Source organism: Apodemus sylvaticus, chromosome 5 (genome assembly GCF_947179515.1).
Source record: "Apodemus sylvaticus chromosome 5, mApoSyl1.1, whole genome shotgun sequence".
Classification (NCBI taxonomy): Eukaryota; Metazoa; Chordata; class Mammalia; order Rodentia; family Muridae; genus Apodemus; species Apodemus sylvaticus.
The window spans coordinates 15,755,004-15,779,292 of NC_067476.1; the positions used below are offsets into that span (position 1 = coordinate 15,755,004).

The following is a 24,289-nucleotide window of genomic DNA, read 5'->3' on the forward strand; positions in this document are numbered from 1 at the left end:
ACAACCCCATTGGAAAACAGTTTGGCAGTTCTTCAGAAAATTAGACATCATACTATTGTAGGATCCAGGTATACCACTCCTAGGCATATACCCAGAAGATTATCCAACATGTAATAAGGACTCATGCTCCATTATGTTCATAGCAGCCTTATTTATAATAGTCAGAAGCTGGAAAGAACCTAGATGTCCCTCAATAAAGGAATGCATACAGAAACTGTGGTGCACATGGAATACTACTCAGTTATTAAAAACAGTGGATTCATGAAATTCTTAGGTGAATGGTTAGAACTAGAAAATATCATCCTGAGTGAGGTAAGCCAATCACAAATGTATGCACTGTTAAGTGATTATTAGCCCAGAAGCTTGGAATACTTATGGTACAATTCACAGACCAATTGAAGCTCAAAGGGAAGGAAGACCAACATGTGGATACTTTGGTCTTTCACAGAAGGGGGGAAGAAAACAGCCATAGGAGGAGATACATAGACAAAATGTTGAGCAGAGACTGAAGGAAAGGCCACCCAAAGACTGCCCCACCATGGGATCCAATTCTTATAATGTTACTAAACCCAGACACTAATGTGGAAACCAACAAGAGCTGACAGGAGCCTGATATAGCTGTCTCCTGAGAAGCTCTGCCAGCACCTGACAAATACAGAGGAGGATGCTCCCAGCCAACCATTGGACTGAGCACAAGGTCCCAAATGGAGAAGCTAGAGAAAGGACCTATTGAGCTGAATGAGTTTGCAGCCCCATAGGAGGAACAAAATTGTGAATCAACTAGTACTCCCAGACTTCCCATGGACTAAACTACCAACCAAGAAGTACACATGGAGGGATCCATGGCTCCAGTTGCATATGTAACAGAGGATGGCCTTGTTGGATGTCAAAGGGAGGAGATGCCCTTTGCCCTGAGAAACCTCGATGCCCCATTGTAGGGGAATATCAGGACAGGGAAGCAGGAGTGGGTGAGTTGGTTAGCAGAGGGAAGTGGAGGATGGGATAGGGTGTTTTCAGAGGAAAAACAAGAAAGGGGATAACATCTGAAATGTAAATAAAGAAAATATCTAATGTAAATGAAAGAAATCTATATTTTCAATGGCAAATTATATGAGACTATTTGTTATAAGTGGCTAAGATGACAAACTAATGTAGATCAGAGTGTCCAATGAGCATATTCAAGAGGAAATTTCTGAGTAGTTGATATGTAATGGAAGAACTCCACAGATATTTCCACCAGTCTTTCTCTTTTATAATGGATATTGACCATTTTTAGCTGTGATAATAAGCCCATTTGGAATTATTATTTCCCAAAAATATGAGAAGCTGTTTTCAACTGTTTTGTGTCTGTATGAGTATATTTAGTTATTAGGTATCAATTAATCACAGACATGTTTTCAAATGATGGAAAATATTTTTATGGTTGCTACTGTTATTTCTCAAGGGTGAAGGGGCTCTCATGCTCTCTTCAAAAAGTTCTTTCCCCATGGGATTGACAACAAAGCAATTTTATCCTCTAATTTTATGCCTCTAATTTGGATCTGGGGACAGAGACTTTGCCCTAGGTTCTCTACATAATATTTATAATTGGAGCTCACACAGACTACCCATGATGTGGGCACTGTATATGTTTATGTACCTACAATATCTGATTATGAACTGATTACTATACTGTTTTCTTTTTTTGCAAAAGATGTATGACTGCTTCAGAAGCTTCCTTACCTTGTATTTTTTGAGAGAAATGGAAGAGCTTTCCTATAATTTTTAGCTAAAGGTATGTGTGTACAACATCCAAGTTAGTCTGTTAGATCAGAAATGCATTCTTTAGTACAACTCATATGTTTGGTCTCTCTCTGTGACTCTCTGTCCCTTTGTTTATCTCTTTCTTCTCTATTTCTATTTCTAATTGTCTATCTCTCCATACAGCATATATTTCAAATACTAAGGTTAATATCATCAAGCAGCAACCAGTTCTCTATAGAGTAGTTTGCGTTGCACACTAACCTGTCCAAACTTTGAGTTTAAGGCACACCTCAAAAAACTTCTCCATGGAGTATTTTTCTTAAACTTATTAAATTTTGAAACATGTGAAAAATTATTTTCTTTGCTCACATTTAACTTTAACACACAACTTCTGACATTTTTTCTTCCAACTTCCCCCAAAATCTCTGTGAATTTTTCTGTAATAGTACCCGATGATCATATTACAGTGCATTTTCTTGGCTTCTCATGTCTGCTCTCTACCTGACAGCAAGCAATATTTTTCATATTTTATGTTATTTCATTTTTCTGTGTATTGATGCACTTGAACAGCTGGACAATTTTTATCATAGCAAGTTAAACATTATATCTCCCTGCTTTTCATATATTTTCAACCTTTACATTTCTGTGATTGGCAATTACCTTGGATTTTCCTTGACTTTCAAAGCCAATACCACTCTCCTTTCAAACGCTTGCCTATAGATCCATTTTTATAATTTTTCTATGTATGTTATTCAACTACAGGCTATTCATAGAACATATTTCATCTTCTTTATTACCTTGACTTCTTGTAACTTGACATATTCTGAAAACTATGGATGCTTATTTCTCTAAAGTCATTTCTCAATAAATCATATCTAGTTTATAAAAGACATAAAATAATATTGTTTATTGTAAAGCATTAAAAGCAATCTTCATATATAGTGTATAAAAGACATAAAATAATAATATTTATTGCAAAGTATTAAAAGCAATCTACCCAATACAGACAAATGATTAGCATTTTCATCATTTTAATGTAATTGTTACTACAGAGAAATGAGTAAGAAATGAATTATAATTAATTTCAGGCCATGTCAGCTTAACTAAATATTTTATGTACAGAGTGAGATGGATTATATATAGGCACTTTAAAGATGGTCTTGGAAGTCTGTAAAGTGAATGAGGCAAATAGATAGCTGCTAACCCCAGAGACATACTGGCCACTAAACAAGTCTTCCCATAGATCATTTCAACAAATTCTTTCAACCACTAGAATATCAACTCTAGTTTTATCATGTTCCTTTCCTATTGTTTAGTGATTACTCACATATATAGGGATGATTAAGTAAGAAAGTGAGAAATGGTAGTTTAGTAACAGAGAGAACACATAGGAAATGTATAAAAAGTAAGTGTTTTCAACTTAAAAACCTAGGTTAAGAATAAAGCAGGTAACATTTGATTTTGCTAGAATAACAAAGAATTTCCTTGGCTGAAGTACGAACTGGTGGGACAGTGAACTATTTTCATGTGTTCTTTTATGTGCATGAGATTCTTAGGTTGGAGCTGAAGATGTTCATATGGAATCAGGGTCATTTTATGCAGCTAGGAAGAATGATGGAAGAGTGAGCTCATTGACTGAGAAACTTTAATAACAGGGAAGGTCTCATAGCTGCTTATAATCTGCCATTGGTCTTTATATTGTTGGCTCAGACTCATGCACTTAATGCTCTGACCCTCTGTATATGTTGCTTCTGCTAATTTCACAGATCCTATTTTGTTTTGTTTTTGATTTTGTTTTTCAGATACAAAAATGGACCCTGGGTTCCACTATCTGTTTTCAGCTCATGAAAAGAAAGCCTTAGGTAACTGTATTCAAGAAAGGTTCAAAGTGATCAATAATCATTGGAATCTGTTGATTTTTCTATTGGCTGGTGCCAAGTTACATATTAAATCCTAAATCTAAAATTCTCTTGGTGAAGTCCAAGCACCTTGATCTGAAAATGGATGTGATAATTTTCCTGATGTTATATTGTTCCCCTCTAAGAGACATTCAGTTGGTTTCAAGGCAGACAAATTATGACCCTTTCCAAACCATCACAGCCTATTACTGTCACAGAAATCTTGAGATTAGTTTAAAACACACATACTAAATGGTACAAACTCCTGTTAATTTCAGTATCGGTGATTCATACAATGTTTCCACAACGTCATAGTTGAAATAACTTCTCTTTTGTTCCCATTTCTTCTTTCACTCACAGCAGAAAATGAACAGGAAGAGGATGAGGATGGGTAATGAGAGCACTGTGTCTGAGTTCATCCTCCTGGGACTCCCCATTAGAGCAGAGGATCAAGGTATATACTCTGCCCTCTTCCTGGCCATGTACCTGACAACTGTGCTGGGGAACCTGCTCATCATCCTGCTCATCAGGCTGGACTCTCACCTCCACACCCCCATGTACTTCTTCCTCAGCCACTTGGCCTTCACAGACATCTCTTTTTCCTCAGTCACAGCTCCAAAGATGCTCATGAATATGCTAATGCACAGTCAGTCCATCTTATATGCTGGGTGCATTTCCCAGGTATACTTTTTTTCAACTTTTACTGATCTTGACAGTTTTCTTCTGACCTCCATGGCCTATGACAGGTATGTGGCCATCTGCCATCCTCTGCACTATACTACCATCATGAACCAGAACCTCTGTGTCCTTTTAGTAGTTGTGTCCTGGGTCTTATCCTCTGCCAATGCCCTTGTACACACCCTTCTCTTGGCTCGCCTATCTCACTTTAGAAACAATACTATACCCCACTACTTCTGTGAACCCTCTGCTTTATTGAACCTGTCCAGCTCAGACACCACCATCAATGAGATGGTCATCCTTCCTTTAGGTACTCTAGTCATTACCCTGCCATTCATATGTATCCTGGTATCTTATGGCCGAATTGGGGTCACCATTCTGAGAACTCCCTCCATCAAGGGAATCTGCAAAGCCTTGTCCACATGTGGTTCTCACCTCTCTGTTGTTTGTCTGTACTATGGAGCTATTATTGGGCTATACCTAGTCCCTTCATCTAATAACACCAATGACAAGAATGTCATTGTGGCTGTGATATATAGCCTGGTCACGCCCATGGTGAATCCCTTTATTTATAGTCTGAGGAATCGGGATATGAAAGGAGCATTGAGAAATATCCTCAACAGAAGACTGTGTTCACAATGGTGGTAATGGTCTTCACTCTTAGCATCCCTTCTTGCTTTTCTTCTTCTCCAGTTTATCCTTTGTTCCATGTCAGGGGATCTGCATGAGGCTGCCTTTCCTTCATTGACTTCTCCTTGTACAGTTTTTTTCTTAACTATTGTGCTGACATTCACTGGTTAGGGAAGGTTTCTCACAAACCGACATATTTTTAATGTAATATTTTAATTGTTTATACAGGCATTAGTGTTTCCTTTTTATTAGATATTTTCATGTATTTCATAGCAAAGAGCCTTTTCCTCTCTGAAGATAACAGAAGTATTTATTGTCCTAGATTTTTTAATTTTATTTTTATGTTTTATTTTATAACATACTTTGAGTTTTTGGCAGCTACTATTAACATTTATTAATTTTAATTTACCTTTTGGTGTATTGGTGTTGTGCATACATGTGTGCATCATGTTTATGACTAGTGCCTGCAAAGGTCATTAGAGTATGTCAGATCCTCCAGGATCTGACTTACAGGTGATTGTGAGCAACTATATAGGTGCTGGAATTCAAACCTGGGATCAGTTCTCTTAATCACTGAGCCATCTTTTCTGACTGTTTCATATTTTCTTTTCTTTTCTTTTCTTTTCTTTTCTTTTCTTTATCTTCTCTTCTTTCTTCCTCCCTTCCTCCCTTCCTCCCTTTCTTTCTTTCTTTCTTTCTTTCTTTCTTTCTTTCTTTCTTTCTTTCTTTCTTTCTTTCTTTCTTTCTTTCTTTCTTTCTTTCTTCCTTCCTTCCTTCCTTCCTTCCTTCCTTCCTTCCTTCCTTCCTTCCTTCCTTCCTTTCTTTCTTTCTTTCTTTCTTTCTTTCTTTCTTTCTTTCTTTCTTTCTTTCTTTCTTTCTTTCTTTCTTTCTTTCTTCCTTTCTTTCTTTTTTAGTTTTAGTTTTTGTAGTTGATAGCCAAAAGTGGCAGATATGTATTGAATATGTTGAGCTATTTTGATACATGTAAATAGTTCATAAATCCACATAAAAGAAATCATAGTAATTTATTCAAGTATTTAGCATGACTTATTTAGTATGCATTTCTTTATTCTAGCCTTAAGTATATTATGTAGTATATATAATCACTACACAGTGAAACATATGAAAACAACATTTTTCTTAGCACAATTTTGTACTTCCTGATCAACCTAGGCCCATTAATTTTCTTTTTTATGTGTAATCTTATCCATTTTCTCAAAGTTTTATTATTTGTATAAATATGGCAGTGTTCAGTTCATTATGTTTTTTGAAAAGTGCTTGGTTCTGGTCACTAACTAAATGAAAATACACTGCTTCTTGTAAAATACAAAGCCAAGGATAAGTTCTCGGGGGACCATGAAGGTCCTGGGAAGGGGGAGCTTTGTCTCTGGGAACTCCCAGGGGTCCAGGTTATTTGACATCATTGGTGTTCATATGGAGTCACCACCACTTTCAGTTTATTCAATCCTTTCACTATCTCTTTCATAGTGGTCCCCAACCTCAGTACAATGGTTGGCTGTAAGTGTCTGCACTTGTCTCCGTCACGTTCTAAAAGAGACTCTCAGAGGACAGCCTTGCTAAGTTCCTGTTGGCAAGGAAAACATAGCATCAGTAATAGTGTTAGGATTTGTTGCCCTCCCATGGGATGTATCCTCAATGGGCTGGTCACTGGATGACCTTTCCTTCAGTCTCTTCTCCAGTTTTGTCTCTGCATTTCTTTTAGATGGGAACAATTTTGGTTCAAAAAATTTGTTGGTGGGTTGGTAACCCCATCCCTTCCCTGGGAGCCCAAAGTACTGGAGGTAGGCCTGTCAGGGTCCATCTTCTTACTGTTGGGCTTTTCACTTATTGTCACCCCCCATTGAGTCCTGTGAACCTCAGCAATCCCAGGCATATGGGACTTTCTAGAGATTCCCCCAATTCCTACTCATGGCAGCTGCTTTGTTCTATTCATTCTCCTGGCCCTTTTGGTTTCTCCCCTCTTTCCCTGTTCAGATTTTATTGCTGTAAACAGACACCATGACTAAAGCAACTATTATAAGGACAACATTTAATTGGGGATGTCTTATAGATTCAAAGGTTCAGTCTGCTATCATCAAGGCTGGAACATGGCAGCATCCAGGCAGGCATCTTGTAGGAGGAGCTGAGAATTCTATATTTTGTTCTGAAGCCAAACAAAAGATTGGCTTCCAGGGAGGTAGGTTGTGAGTCCTAAAGCCCATGCCCACAATGACACAGTTCCTCCAAGGCCACACATACTCCAAGAAGGCCACACCTCTAATGTGTCACTTTCCAGGTCCAAGCATATTCAAGTCATTACATTTTACTTTCTGGCTTCAATAGGCTTGTTCAAACATTTGAGTTTATGGGGGCCATCCCTAAACATATCATAATGCAAAATACATTTAGTCTAACTTCAAAAGATCCCATAGTACAGCAGTCTCAACAATATTAAAAGTCCAATTTTCAAAGTCTCTTCTGAGGTTCATCCAATCACTTAACTGTAATCCCCAAAGACAGACAGGAAACCAACTGGCCAAACTCCAAACTCTGCATCTCCATGTTTGATGTTGAAGTGGTCTTTAGAGCATAAATTCCTTTTCATCTTTGTTGACTTCAACAATCTCTCTTCTGGGTTGTTTCCACTCCATGTTAGTAGCTTTCCTCAGCAGATACCCCACAGCTTTGACATCTCAAAATTCTTGGGATCAACAAGGCAAAGTCAATGTTATAGATTGTTATTTCAACATCTGGGATCCACACATGATCTTCTGGGTTCCTTTGAAGGACTTTATTCATTTCTCCAGCTCTGTTCTCTGTAGCAATCTAGGTACTGGGTGACTCCACTTCACTGCTGCCATTGTTCTTGGTGGAAATCCCATGATACTAGAATCTCCAATATACTGGGGTATTCTACTGCAACTAGGTTTCACTAACAGCCTCTTATAAGCAGTCTTCATGGTGCTAAACTTCAACTTCTTTTAATGATCCCTTCAATCCTGGGTTGTCAACTGATACCGAGGCTTTATCTTCACCAGTGTCCTTCCTTGGCCTCTCACAGTGTCAAGCATCAACTGCTGTTTATAACCCCTTCATACCTTCAAAACCAGTACCACCTTGGTGAGTCTTATGCATAACCAAGTTCAGCTGAAGCATTAGGTATAACCTTGGAGATCTCTAGAACATGGCTTCCTTGTGCTCTCAGAAAACTTCCCACATCCGTGATGTTGGTCTCTTAATCACCACTAATTTCTTAGCTTCAGAAGTCCAGCATCAGTTATCCTAGTAATCCCTTCTATTTTTGCTTCTAAAGCCAGACCCACATGGTAGAAGCTGCAAAGGTCTGATGCTTGCTGAATCTGGAACATGGCTCCCTTGTACAATTCCATTTTCACCAGCTTTCTGTTTTCTAACTCCTTTACTGTCAAAGCTTGGCTGTCCTGGAACTTGCTCTGAAAATTGACCTTGAACTCACATATCTCCATGGCTCTTTCTCCTGAATGCTGGGCTGAAAAGCATGTATCACTCTGCCTGGACTTAAACTTTTCCTACTTGTACTTGTTCTATAATAGACTGGCCTTGAACTCAGATCTGCTTGCCTCTCTGTCTCCTGGGATTAAACATGTGTTTTGCCATGCTTGTACCTAAACTTAGACTGGTGGGATCTTGCCTGAAAATAACCACTCCCTGAATATTTTTATTTACTTGAATACAGGATTCAGACCCATTCACTTCCTTGGTGCCCCCTTAATACTAGAACCACACATTTTATATTTTATTTTTTCAGGTTGCACCTGTCAGTAAAACATTCTTCATAAGACTAAACCAGAGAAGAAAGTCTTCTAGGCTTTTTTGAGACTTCCTTTGTCAATGGAATTAATCTCTTTACCTTAGTCTCAGATAGACAGTTCAGACAAGGGTGAAAAGTAGAGACATTATTCAACCAAATACCACAAAACAGTCTCTAGGCTACATACTGAAATTCTGCTCTGAAACCACTTGGGCCAGGTCTGCACAGTTCAAGTCTCCTTCAGCCACAAAGTCTTCCATATTCCTATTAGGAAAGCCTACATTAAGCCACACATAAAGCATCCCACTACTTTCTAATTTCAAAGTTCCAAAATTCACATTCTTCTAATCAAAAGTGTGGTCAGACCTATCACCACACTTTTGTGATAGGTCCCTGGTACCAACTTCTTTGTAAGTGTTTTATTGATGTAAGCAGACACCAAACCAAGGAAACTATTATAAAGACAACATTTAGTTTGGGCTGGCTTCCAGGTTCAGAGATTTAGTCCATGATCATCAAGGCAGAAGTATGTTGGCATACACGCAGGCATGGTGTAGAAGGAGCTGAGAGTTCTACATCTTGTTCTGAAGGCAAACAGAAGACTGGATTTAAGGGAACTAGAATGAGGGTCTTAAAGCCCACACCCACAATGATGAACTTCCTCCAACAAGTCCTCACCTATTCCACAAAGATCACAACTAATAGCTCCACTCCCTGGGCCAAGCATATTCAAAACATTGTACCCCCATACTTGATCCTGCCCCCTTTTCCTCAGATGGATCAAAGACCTCAACAGAAAGTATATACTGTGTGCCTTATAGAAGAGAAAGTGGGAATAGCTTTGAATGCTTTGGCACAGGAGACAACTTTTTGAACCAAATACCAAGAGCTCAGATACTAAAATAAAAAATTAATAAATGGGACCTCATGAAACTTAGAAGCTTATGTAAGGCAAAGGACACTGTCAAGGGAATATTCCATATTTGATACATAGTTGAAATTATCAGAATAAATATATTTTTACTATTCTGAAATGTGCTTTAGTATGAACATGCTTATAATATTCACTTTATTTGCATAAAGTAGGAGAGATTAGAGTAATGGATATTTTAGCAATTAGATGGTTAAACAATTCAGGTAAATCTTGCCTCAACACCGACCCATGCCCAACTTATACACAAGTACCTCCTGTCATTATAATATGCTGGCCCATACTTCTTACAAAAGCACCATGTCCTACTAGAAGCCAAGCTGGCACCTAGAATCCAAATAAGGCCCCTTGCTTATACCAGTCAATCCTACCACCAACCACCATTCCTCTTCTTGATAACACACCTTGGCCCATACCTCCAGTGGGAGCCCCACCACTGAATGTTGCCACACTGGCATCCTGAACCCCAGGTAAACCTGTGTTCTAGGACCACCGACATCCTCCAGAGCCTACCCAGCATATTCCTGATGATGGCTTTTCTCCTTAATACCACATCCCAGCTCATAACTCCAGTAGAAACGCCTTGTTTCACCAAAGGGCAAGCAGGCAATCAGAACCCTAGATATTTCCCCTGCCTGTCTACCACTACTATATTCTCAGTACCCACTAAGTTTACCCCCTACTGCCCTTTGGTATGGACTTGTTGGAGGAAGTTCATCATTGTGGGTGTGGGCTTTAAGACCCTCATTCTAGTTCCCTTAAATCCAGTCTTCTGCCCTGCTACACCAGAGGCCACACAGGCTTTAAGACCTCCAAGATAGACTGCTCAATGTGGAACCACCCTTAATCTCTCAGTGTCTGCCAGTCCACTTTCAGCTAACCCTCTACTCCTCGTGACTATATCCTGATCTTCAACTCATGAAGAACACTCTTGACTAGATCAGAAGCCATGTAGGTCACCAGTACTCCAGTGCCCATCTTGGTTAGAAACTCACTGCTCAACCAGAAGACAACCATCTATCAAAAGTATAGCACCTAAATCAGGTGAAGACCCTCTACTTAAACACAGGCCACTATGACCAGAAGACCAGAGAGGAAACCTAAACCAAGAAACAAAGCACCCTCTAACAAAGACAAACTTAGAAATCAGTTCTTACCCCTATAAAAACCCCAAGTCCAGATGCCTAGACACCAGTGTAATAACATAATCAATGGGGTAGAGATATGGCCCAGCAGTTAAGAGCACTGACTGCTCTTTCAGAAGTCCTGAGTTCAAATCCCAGTAGTCACATCGTGGCTTACAACCATCTCTAATGGGATTTAATGCCCTCTTCTGGTATCTGAAGACAGTGACAGTGTACTCCCATACATGAAATAAAAAATAAATCAATCTTAAAAAAAAAAGAATATAACCAACAACAGCCAGGAAAATATGTCACCATGAAAGCCCAGCTATCTTACTACAGCAAACCCTGAATATTCCAATACAGCTGAAGCATAAAAAAACAACCTAAAAACTAACTCTATGAAGATAGAGGATCTTTAAGAGAAAATGAATACATATTTAAAGAAATCACGGCAAAGACAAAAAATTAAAGGAACGTTAATATAGAATGCTGCCAGAAATTGATAAAGAAATCCGTCACAATGAGGGGAGGGTGAGTTGGGGGAGGTCTGGGCAGACACTGAGAAATTATGGGTGGAGCCCCATTGAGTAACCTCCCTAGAATTCTGGCAGTCTTAATCATAGTCAAGGAAAATTATCAAATAAGCATTTGAAGGAAACAAATAAGACAGTTCAAGACCTAAAAATATAAATAGAAGGAATAAAGAAAACCCAAACTGAGACTTCTGGAAATCAAAAATCTAAGAAAGTAAACAGAAACTACAGATGTAAATATCATCAACAGAATACAAGGGATGAAAGAAAGAATCTCAGGTAATGAAGATACAACAGAAGAAATATGTAAGTCAAAGAAAGTACTAAATCTAAAGAATACCTGACGTAAGACATACAGGAAATCTGAGACATTTTTAAAATGCTAAACCTAAAAATAACAAGAATACATAAAGGAGAAGAATCCCATATTAAAAGTCCTGAAAATATTTTTTTTAAAAATCATAGAAAAATTTATCTAATATAAAGATATACATAGGTCTAAGAATGTTACACAACTCAAAATATTAAGCAATGTACCCAGTTTACATAATAACCTAAACACTAAACACCTAGAACAAAGAAATAATATTAAAATCTGCAAGAGACAATGGCCAGGTAACATATTAAGGCATATGTATTAGAATTATATCTGATTTCTTAATGATGACTCTAAAAGACAGAAGAGCCTGGACGCATGTACCAACTCAGACTACTATACCCAGTATAACTTTCAGTCATCAGAGGTAGAAAGAACAAGATATTCCATGATAAAGTCAAATTTAAACAATATTAATTCATAAATGCAGCTCTAAAGTGGTACTAGAAGGGAAAATCCAACCTAAGCAAATTAATTATACCCACAATAAAGGCAATAAATAATTTTACTCTAGCAAATCACTAAGAAGGGAAACACATATACACCACCACCACCACTAAAAGAATAGGATTGAGCAATCATTGGTCATTATTAACTTTCAGTATCATTAGAGACAATTCCCCAATAAAAAGACACACACTAACAGAATGAATGCAAACCTAGGATTCATCCTTTTGTTATATGCAATAAATATGCTTAACAGCAAAGATAGACATCACGCTAGAATTAATGGCTGAAAAATGATTTTCTAAGCAAAGGGACATAAGAAACAAGCTGAAAAAGTCTTTCTAATAGCTAAAGAATATACTTCTAACAAAAATTAATCAAAACAGATGGGAAAAGAAATGTCGTACTCACCAAAGGAAAAAGTATTCACTAAGATGATTATTCTATCCTTAATATCTATTCCTCAAACAAAAAGTTACCCACATTTGTAAGAGAAATACTACTAAAGTATAAATCATACACCAACCCTCATACATTGATAGTGGAAGACTTCAATATCTCACTCTCACCAATTGACAGGTCATCTAAAAAAAAAAAAACTAAACAAAGACTGGGGATAACAGACATTATGAACTAGAAGGATCTAATAGATATCTACAGAACATTTCATCCAAAGACAATAGAATATACCTCAGCACTTCACAGAACATTTTCCAAAACTGACCACACACTTGGTAAAAAAAAACAAATCTCAACAGGTACAAGAAAATTTAAATAACACCTGGGATCCTATCAGACTATCACAGATTAAATCTGGATTTTAACAAGAGATACAACAGGAATACTTTCACCTACTGAATAAGAGTACTGGTTCAAGGGAGAAATAAAGAAATTAAAGACTTCCTAGAATTCAGCGAAAAGGAATACAGAGCATTTCCAAACTTATTGAAAGTGGTGCAAAGTTCCTGAACAGAACACCAATAGCTTATGCTCTAAGATCAAGAATTGACAAATGGTACCTCATAAAACTACAAAGTCTCTGTAAGGCAAAGGACACTGTCAAAAGGACAAAACGTCAACCAACAGACTGGGAAAGGATCTTCACCAACCCTAAATCCAACAGAGGGCTAATATCTAATATATGCAAAGAACTCAAGAAGGTAGGACTCAGAGAAACAAATAACCCCATTAAAAAGTGGGGTATGGAGCTAAACAAAGAATTTTCACATGAAGAACTTCTGAGGGTTGAGAAACACCTTAAGAAATGTTCAACATCATTAATCATTTGGGAAATGCAAATCAAAACAACCTTGAGATTTCACCTCACTCCAGTCAGAATGGCTAAGGTCAAAAACTCAGGAGACAGCAGTTGTTGGCGAGGATGTGGAGAAAGCGGAACACTCCTCCACTGCTGGTGGGATTGCAAGATGGTGCAACCACTTTGGAAATCAGTCTGGCGGTTCCTCAGAAAACTGGGCATGACACTTCCGGAGGACCCTGCTATACCACTCCAGGGCATATACCCAGAGGATTCTTCAGCATGCAATAAGGACACATGCTCCACTATGTTCATAGCAGCCCTATTTGTAGTAGGCAAAAGCTTGAAAGAACCCAGGTGTCATTAAACGGAGGAATGGATACAAAAATTGTGGTATATTTACACAATGGAGTACTATTCAGCCATTAGAAACAATGAATTCATGAGATTCTTAGACAAATGGATGGAGCTGGAGAACATCATACTAAGTGAGGTAACACAGTCTCAAAAGATCAATCATGGTATGTACTCACTGATAAGTGGATATTAGCTTATAAACTTTGAATACCCAAGATATAATCCACATATAATCCACAAAGAGAATGGAGGAGTGGTCCCTGGTTCTGGAAAGACTCAATGCAACAGTATAGGGGAATACCAGAACAGGGAAGTGGGAAGGGGTAGATGGAGGAACAGGGGGAGGGAAGAGGGCTTATGGGACTTGTGGGGAGTGGGGATCCAGAAAAAGGTAAATCATTTGAAATGTAAATTAAACAATATATCAATAAAGGGAAAAAAAGAAAGTGGTGCAAAGAGGAAAGTTCTTAGTATTAAGTACCTACTTAAGGAAACTGGACATAAACAAAGGGATGGATAAAAGCAATATCATAAAAACTATGCAAAAATCTATAAGACAAAACGTTAGTTCTTCCTACAACTTGGACCAGGGCAGAGCCAGTGCTCCAGACCCTTTCCCACACCCAGAGACAGCTTGACTCACAGGTTCTTTGACACAAACAGGCTCACAGGTGAGACACTTACCCTGCACCAATACATAGCCAAACTGGGACCCCCACAGGGCCCAGAGGAGGTGGACCCTATCTGCCATGCTCTGCAAAAGACACCTCTTCCTTCTGGCACACAACTTAGTCCAGGGCAGAGCTAGTGCTCCAGACCCCCTCCCACACCCAAAGACAGCTTTACTCCTAGGACCTCCATTGCAACCAGGCTCATAGTCTCATAGGAGGGACAGGAGTCAGAGACAACCAGGCCAGTTAACACCTGAATAACCAGATGGCAAGAGGCAAGCACAAAAAATTATGCGACAGAAACAAATGCCACTTGGCACCATTAGAATCCAGCTCTCCTACCACAGCAAGCCATGGATACCCTAACACACCTGAAAAGCTAGACACTAACCTAAAAATCACATTTCCAAAAGATGATAGAGGACCTTAAGGAAGGCATAAATAACTCCCTTAAATACAGGAAAACACAATCAAACAGGTGACAGAATAGAACAAAACCCTTAGTTTTTTTGGTTTTATTAAGAATAAGAATGGATAAGAGATTTGCACTCTTCTACATGCTAACTGCCAGTTAGCATTTGTTGAAAATGCTGTCTTTTTCCCCACTGGATGGTTTTAGCTACTTTGTCAAAGATCAAGTGAACATAGGTGTGTGGGTTGATTTCTGAGTCTTCAATTCTGTTCAGTTGATCTGCTTTCCTGTCACTGTATCAATACCATGCCATTTTTACCCTGATTGCTCTGTAGTACAGCTTGAGGTCAGGGATGGTGATTCCCCCAGAAGCTATTTTATTGTTGAGAATAGTTTTTGCTATCCTGGGTTTTTTGTTATTCCAGATGAATTTGCAAATTGCTCTTTCCAACTCTATGAAGAATTGAGCTAGAATTTTTTTGGGAATTGCATTGAATCTGTCGATTGCTTTTGGCAAGATGGCCATTTTTACTATATTAACCCTGCCAATCCATGAGCATGGAAGATATTTCTATCTTTTGAGATCTTCTATTTCTTTCAGAGACTTGAAGTTCTTGTCATACAGATCTTTCACTTGTTTGGTTAGAGTCACACCAAGGTATTTTATATTATTTGTTACTATTGTAAAGGGAGTTGTTTCTCTAATTTCTTTCTCAGTCTGTTTATCCTTTGAGTAGAGGAAGACCACTGCTTTGTTTGAGTTAAATTTATATCCAACCACTTTGCTGAAGCTGTTTATCAGGTTTAGTCTCTGGTGAAATTTGGGGGGGGGGTCACCTAAGTATACTGTCATAACATCTGCAAATAATGATGTTTTGATTTTTCCTTTCTAATTTGTATTTCTTTGACTGCTTCTTGTTGTATAATTGCTCTGGCAAGGACTTCAAGGACTATATTGAATAGGTATGGAGAGAGTAAACAGCCTTGTCTAATCGCTGATTTCAATAGGATTGCTTTAAGTTTTTCTTCATTTAGTTTGATGTTGGCTACTGGTTTGCGGTATATTGCTCTTACTATGTTTAGGTATGGGCCTTGAATTCCTGTTCTTTCCAAGACTTTTTTCATGAAGAGCTGTTGGATTTTGTCAAATACTTTTTCAGCATCTAATGGGATGATCATGGGTTTTTTTTTTTCCTTTGAGTTTGTTTATGTAGTGGATTACATTGATGGAATTTCCTTATATTGAACCATCCCTGCATCCCATGGAAGAAGCCTACTTGATCATGATGAATGAACATTTTGGTGTGTTCTTGGATTCAGTTTGCAAGAATTTTATTGAGTATTTTTCATCAGTATTCATAAGGGAAGTTTGACTGAAGTTCTTCTTCATAGGATCTTTGTGTGGTTTAGGTATCAGAGTAATTATGGTTTTGTAGAATAAATTGGTTAGTATTCCTTAAGTTTGTGTTTTGTGGAATAGTTTGGAGAGTATTGTATTAGGTCTTTGAAGGTCTGATAGAACTCTGCACTAAACAGATCTGGTCCTGGACTTTTCTTGGTTGGGAGAATATTGATGACTGCTTCTATTTCATTAGGGGTTATGGGTCTGTTGTTATTATTTATCTGATCCTGATTTAACTTTTGTACCTGATATCTGTCTATGAAATTGCCCATTTCAACCTGATTTTCCAGTTTTGTTGAATAAAAACTTTTGTCATAGGATCTGATGATTTTTGGATTTCCTCAGTTTCTCTTGTTTTGTCTCCCTTTTCATTTCTGATGTTGTTAATTTGGATACTGTCTCTGTGTCCCCTGGTTAGTCTGGCTAAGGGTTTATCTATATTGTTGATTTTATCAAAGAACCAGCTCCTGGTTTGGTGGATTTTTGTATAATTCTTTTACTTTCTACTTAGTTGATTTCAGCCCTAAGTTTGATTATTTCCTGTTGTCTACTCGTCCTTGGGTTTATTTGCTTCTTTTTTTCTAGAGCTTTCAGATGTGCTGTCAAGCTGATAGTGTATGCTCTCTCCTGTTTCTTTTCCCAGGCAATCAGGGCTATGAGTTTTCCTCTTAGTACTGCTTTCATTGTTTCCTATAGGTTTGAGTATGTTGTGGCTTCATTTTCATTATATTCTAAAAAGTCTTTGATTTTTTCTTTCTTTATTTCTTCATTGACCAAGTTATCATTGAGTGGAGTGTTGTTCAGCTTCCACATATATCTGGGCTTTCTACTGTTTTTGATGTTATTGACGGTCAGCCTTAATCCCTAATGATCTGATAGGATGCTTGGGATTATTTCAATATTGTATCTATTGAGGCCTGTTTTGTGACTGATTATATGGTCAAATGTGGAGAATGTATCATGAGGTGCTGAGAAGAAGAAGAAATTTTTTCTTTTGTCTTAAGACAAAATGTTCCATAAATATCTGTTGAATCCATTTGGTTGATAACTTCTGTTAATTTCACCGTTTCTCTGTTTACTTTCTGTTTCCATGATCTGTTCATTGAGGAGAGGTGTTGAAGTCTCCCACTATTATTGTATGAACTGCAATGTGTGTTTTGAGCTTTATTTAAGTTTCTTTTATGAATGTGTGTACCCTTGCATTTTGAGCATAGTTATTCAGGATTGAGAGTTCTTCTTAGCATATTTTTCCTTTGATGAGTATGAAGTGTCCTTCCTTATCTTTTTTGATAAATTTAGGTTGAAAGTTCATTTTATTTGACAGTAGAATGGCTACTCCAGCTGGTTTCTTGGGACTATTTGTTTGGAAAATTGTTTTCCAGCCTTTTACTTTGAGGTAGTGTCTATCTTTGTCACTGAGGTGGGTTTCTTGTGTGCAGTAAAATGTTGGGTCTTGTTTACATATCCAGTCTGTTAGCCTATGTCTTTATTGGGGAATTGAATCCAGTGATATTAAGATATATTAAGGAAAAGTAATTGTTGTTCCCTGATTTTATTTTTCTTAAAAGTGGAGTTTTCTTTATGTAGCTGTCTTCTTATTGGTTTGTTAATGAAAAATTACTTTCTTGCTTTTTCTTGTGTGTAGTTTCCGTCCTTGTGTTGGAGTTTTCCATTTATTATCCTTTGAAGAGATGGATTTGTGGAATGATATTGTGTAAATTTGTTTTGTTATGGAATATCTTAGTTTCTCCATCTATGATAATTGAGCATTTTGCTGGGTATAGTAGCCTGGGCTGGCATTTGTGTTCCCTTAGAATGTGTATGACATCTGCCCAGGATCTTCTAGCTTTCATAGTCTCTGTTGAGAAGTCTGGTGTAATTCTGATAGGTCTGCCCTTATATGTTACTTGACCTTTTCCCCTTACTTCTTTTAGAATTCTTTCTTTGTTTTGTGCATTTGGTGTTTTGATTACTATGTGATGGAGGAATTTCTTTTTTGGCCAATCTATTTGGAGTTCTGTAGGCTTCTTGTGTATCCATGGGCATCTCCTCCTTTAGGTTAGGGAAGCGTTCTTTTATAATTTAGTTAAATATATTTACTGGCCCTTTAAGATGGGAGTCTTTGCTGTCTTCTATCCCTATTATCCTTAGGCTTGCTCTTCTCATTGTGTTCTGGATTTCCTGGATGTTTTGGGTCAGGAGCTTTTTCATTTTCCATTTTCTTTGACTGTTGTGTCAATGATTTCTATGGTATCTTCTGCACCTGAGATTTTTCTCTTTTGTCTCTTATATTCTGTTGGTAATCCTTGTATCTATGACTCTTGATTTCTTTCCTAGGTTTTCTACCTCCAGTGTTCTCTCTGTTTGTGATTTCTTTATTGTTTCAACTTCCTTTTCTAGATCCTGGATGGTTTTGTTCAGTTTCTTCACCTGTTCAGTTGTGTTTCCTTCTAATTCTTTAAGGGCTTCTATCTGTTTACCCATGTTCTCCTGTACTTTTTAAGGAAGTTATTTATGTTCTTCTTAAAGTCTTCTATCAGCATCATGAGATGCGATTTTAAATCCAACTCTTGCTTTTCTGGTGTGTTGGAGTATCCAGAACTTGCTATGCTGGTAGAAATGGGTTCTGATGTTGCCAAGTAGCCTTGGTTTCTGTTGGTAGGATTCTTGTGCTTGTCTTTTGCCATCTGGTTATCTCTGGTGTTAGCTGGTCTTGGTGTCTCTCTCTGGAGCTTGTCCTTCCTGTGGGCATTCAAACCTGTGTCAGCACTTCTGGGATACCAACTTTTCTGGAGGGATCTGTGTGCAAATGTCTGTGGAGCTTCTCAGGTTCCATGTGCAAATGTTGACTGGAAGGATCCTGTCTCAGCTGTTCCACTGATCATATGCCCTGTGTGCTCCTAGCCATCTCCCTCCAGACAGTTATTAGAGAGAAAGAAGAGATCTAACCTTTGCACCTAGAAGTGAAAGTGCTGCTGGGAGATCACTCTCTTCTGGTGGGCTGTGCACAGAGGGTTGTGGAGCCCCCTGGTTCCCTGGTACAAATGGTGATTGGAAGGCTCCTGTCCCAGATGATCCCCTGTAGGCCCTGTGTAGAAATTCACTCTTCTATCTCTTGTATTTTGTTGGTGATGCTTACATCTATGAGTCCTGATCTCTTTCCTAGATTTTCTATCTCCAGGGTTGTCTCCCTTTGTAATTTCTTTATTGTTTCTATTTCCCTTTTTAGATCCTTCATGGTTTTGTTCAATTTCTTCACCTGTTTGATAGTGTTTTCCTGTATTTCTTTACAGAAATTATTTATGCCCTTCTAAAAATCTTCTATCATCATCATGAGATATGTTTTTTTAAATATAACTCAAACAAGTTTATTTAGTAGATTTTTAGCAAGTGATATTTAATATGATAACAAGATATATCAATTTACTAACAGTTTCACACTTTTTGATAATTGTAATATATGATGATATTATTATGATGTCATATTATGATGGTCATTTATTTGGAAAAGGATGCGATTTACCTATTTACCTCAAAAAGATACACATTCCTTACCTCTTTCCTCAGTTGTTTATTACAATTTAATTGGGAAAATTTTTGAGTCTAAGCCCTATATTATTTTCCTTGCACATCATATGATTTAGGCAGAGGTGCCTATGAACACTGTAGACACACTTCAAAGGCAGGATGTGGATAAGACAGGTGGAGGGAAGACCAAGATTAATCATTTAGTCATTTTTATCTCAGAGTCATTTGAAACCTCCAGGCACAGGTACATGCAGAAAAATATCTCTTTCCAGGATGAGATATAAAAGGACTTCAACCTGAGTGCTGCGAAATTCTCCAGCCTTCACTGTCTACACTGCTGTTGCCATTGGTTTCTGAGATCTCACTAGATCACCCTTTAACTTGTGCTTATAAGATCGTAGGTTGTTTCAGTGCATCCCTCTTTTTTTTTATTCGATATAATTTATTTACATTTCAAATGATTTCCCCTTTTCTAGCCCCGCCACTCCCTGAAAGTCCAGTAAGCCCCCTTCTCTTCCCCTGTCCTCCCTCCCACCCCTTCCCACTTCCCCGTTCTGGTTTTGCCGAATACTGTTTCACTGAGTCTTTCCAGAACCAGGGGCCACTCCTCCTTTCTTCTTATATCTCATTTGATGTATGGATTATGTTTTGAGTATTCCAGTTTTCTAGGTTAATAACCACTTATTAGTGAGTGCATACCATGATTCACCTTTTGAGCCTGGGTTACCTCACTTAGTATGATGTTCTCTAGCTCCATCCATTTGCCTAAGAATTTCATGAATTCATTGTTTCTAATGGCTGAATAGTACTCCATTGTGTAGATATACCACATTTTTTGCATCCACTCTTCTGTTCAGGGATACCTGGGTTCTTTCCAGCATCTGGCAATTATAAATAGGGCTGCTATGAACACAGTAGAGCATGTATCCTTATTACATGGTGGGGAATCCTCTGGATATATGCCCAGGAGTGGTATAGCAGGATCTTCTGGAAGTGAGGTGCCCAGTTTTCGGAGGAACCGCCAGACTGCTTTCCAGAGTGGTTGTACCAATTTGCAACCCCACCAGCAATGGAGGAGTGTTCCTCTTTTTCCACACCCTCTCCGACACCTGCTGTCTCCTGATTTTTTAATCTTAGCCATTCTGACTGGTGTAAGATGAAATCTTAGGGTTGTTTTGATTTGCATTTCCCTAATGACTAATGAAGTTGAGCATTTTTTAAGATGCTTCTCCGCCATCCGATGTTCTTCAGGTGAGAATTCTTTGTTTAACTCTGTACCCCATTTTTTAATAGGGTTGTTCGGTTTTCTGGAGTCTAACTTCTTGAGTTCTTTATATATATTGGATATTAGCCCTCTATCTGATGTAGGATTGGTGAAGATCTTTTCCCAATTTGTTGGTTGCCCATCTGTCCTCTTGATGGTGTCCTTTGCTTTACAGAAACTCTGTAACCTTATGAGATCCCATTTGTCAATTCTTGCTCTTAGAGCATACGCTATTGGTGTTCTGTTCATAAATTTTCTCCCTGTACCGATGTCCTCAAGGGTCTTCCCCAGTTTCTTTTCTATTAGCTTCAGAGTGTCTGGCTTTATGTGGAGGTCCTTGATCCACTTGGAGTTGAGCTTAGTACAAGGAGACAAGGATGGATCAATTCGCATTCTTCTGCATGCTGACCTCCAGTTGAACCAGCACCATTTGTTGAAAAGGTTATCTTTTTTCCATTGGATGTTTTCAGCCTCTTTGTCGAGGATCAAGTGGCCATAGGTGTGTGGGTTCATTTCTGGATCTTCAATCCTGTTCCATTGATCCTCCTGCCTGTCACTGTACCAATACCATGCAGTTTTTAACACTATTGCTCTGTAGTATTGCTTGAGGTCAGGGATACTGATTCCACCAGATTTTCTTTTGTTGCTGAGAATAGTTTTAGCTATCCTGGGTTTTTTGTTGTTCCAGATGAATTTGAGAATTGCTCTTTCTAACTTTGTGAAGAATTGAGTTGGGATTTTGATGGGTATTGCATTGAATCTGTATATTGCTTTTGGCAAAATGGCCATTTTAACTATATTGATTCTACCGATCCATGAGCATGGGAGGTTTTCCCCATTTTTTTGAGGTCTTCTTCCATTTCCTTCTTCAGAGTCTTGAAGTTCTTGTCATACAGATCTTTCACATGTTTGGTAAGAGTCACCCCAAGATACTTTATAATGTTTGTGGCTATTGTGAAGGGGGTCATTTCCCTAATTTCTTTCTCAGCCTGCTTATCCTTTGAGTATAGGAAGGCCACTGATTTGCTTGAGTTGATTTTATAACCTGCCACTTTGCTGAAGTTGTTTATCAGCTGTAGGAGCTCTCTAGTGGAGTTTTTTGGGTCACTTAGGTAGACTATCATGTCGTCTGCAAATAATGATAGTTTGACTTCTTCCTTTCCAATTTGTATCCCTTTGACCTCCTTATGTTGTCGAATTGCCCAAGCTAGTACCTCAAGTACAATATTGAAAAGATAAGGAGAAAGGGGGCAGCCTTGTCTGGTCCCTGATTTCAGTGGGATTGCTTCAAGTTTCTCTCCATTTAGTTTGATGCTGGCTACCGGTTTGCTGTATATTGCTTTTACTATGTTTAGGTATGGGCCTTGAATTCCTGTTCTCTCCAAGACTTTAAGCATGAAAGGATGCTGAATTTTGTCAAATGCTTTTTCAGCATCCAATGAAATGACCATGTGGTTTTTTTCTTTGAGTTTGTTTATGTAGTGGATTGTATTGATGGATTTCCGTATATTGAACCAACCCTGCATTCCCGGGATAAAGCCTACTTGATCATGGTGGATGATCGTTTTGATATGTTCTTGGATTCGGTTGGCAAGAATTTTATTGAGTATTTTTGCATCGATGTTCATAAGGGAAATTGGTCTGAAGTTCTCTTTCTTTGTTGGATCTTTGTGTGGCTTTGGTATCAGCGTAATTGTGGCTTCGTAGAAGGAATTGGGTAGTGTTCCTTCTGTTTCTATTTTGTGGAATAGTTTGAAGAGTATTGGTGTTAACTCTTCTTTGAAGTTCTGGTAGAATTCTGCACTGAAGCCATCTGGTCCTGTGCTTTTTTTGGTTGGAAGACTTTCTATGACTCCTTCTATTTCTTTAGGCATTATGGGACTGTTTAGATGGTCTAGTTGGTCCTGATTTAATTTTGGTATTTGGTATCTGCCAAGGAAATTGTTCATTTCCTCCAGATTCTCCAGTTGTGTTGAGTACAGGCTCTTGTAGTAGGATCTGATGATTTTTTGGATTTCCTCAGTTTCCGTTGTTATATCTCCCTTTTCATTTCTAAGTTTGTTAATTTGGATACTTTCTCTGTGCCCTTTGGTCAGTCTGGCTAAGGGTTTATCTATCTTGTTGATTCTCTCAAAGAACCAGCTCCTGGTTTTGTTGATTTTTTGTATGGTTCTCTTTGTTTCTACTTGATTGATTTCGGCCCCGAGTTTGATGATTTCCTGCCTTCTACTCCTCCTGGGAGAAATAGCTTCTTTTTGTTCTAGGGCTTTCAGGTGTGTCATTAAGCTGGTAATATATGCTCTCTCCATTTTCTTTTTGGAGGCACTCAGGGCTATGAGTTTTCCTCTTAGCACTGCTTTCATTGTGTCCCATAGATTTGGGTATGTTGTGTTTTCATTTTCATTGTGTTCTAAAAAGTCTTTAATTTCTTTCTTTATTTCTTCCTTGACCAAGGTATCATTGAGTAGAGTATTGTTCAGTTTCCACGTGTATGTGGGTTTTCTGTTGTTTCTGTTGCTATTGAAGACCACTTTTACTCCATAGTGATCAGATAGGAGGCATGGGATTAGTTCTATCTTCTTATATTTGTTGAGGTCTGTCTTGTGACCAATTATATGGTCGATTTTGGAGAAGGTACCATGAGGTGCTGAGAAAAAGGTATATTCTTTTGTTTTAGGATAGAATGTTCTATATATATCTGTTAAATCTAATTGGTCCAAAGCTTCAATTAGCTTCATTGTGTCCCTGTTTAGTTTCTGTTTTCCTGATCAGTCCATTGAGGAAAGTGCAGTGTTGAAGTCACCCACAATTATTGTGTTAGGTGCAATGTGTGCTTTGAGTTTTAATAAAGTTTCTTTTACGAAAGAGGGTGCCCTTGCATTTGGGGCATAGATGTTCAGGATTGACAGTTCTTCTTTTTGTATTTTTCCTTTGACCAGCAAGAAGTGTCCCTCAGGGTCTCTTTTGATGACTTTGGGTTGAAAGTCAATTTTATCTGATATTAAAATGGCTACTCCAACTTGTTTCCTGAGACCATTTGCTTGTAAAATTGTCTTCCAGCCTTTTACTCTAAGGTAGTGTTTGTCTTTGACCCTGAGGTGTGTTTCCTGTAAGCAGCAAAATGTAGGGTCCTGTTTACATATCCATTCAGTTAGTCTGTGTCTTTTTATTGGGGCATTAGGTCCATTGATGTTGAGAGATATTAAGGAATAGTGATTGTTACTTCCTATCATTTTTGACGTTA

The 24,289-nt window shown here is 38.2% G+C and overlaps 1 protein-coding gene across 1 annotated transcript; it reads left to right on the forward strand.

The window, feature by feature from the left end:
- Positions 1-4,028: 4,028 nt before the first annotated feature.
- On the forward strand, positions 4,029-4,967 carry LOC127684049 (olfactory receptor 50-like). Its single transcript, XM_052181014.1, has 2 exons — positions 4,029-4,309; positions 4,388-4,967. The coding sequence occupies exons 1-2, from the start codon at positions 4,029-4,031 to the stop codon at positions 4,965-4,967; spliced, it is 861 nt and encodes a 286-aa protein (XP_052036974.1).
- Positions 4,968-24,289: the final 19,322 nt, after the last annotated feature.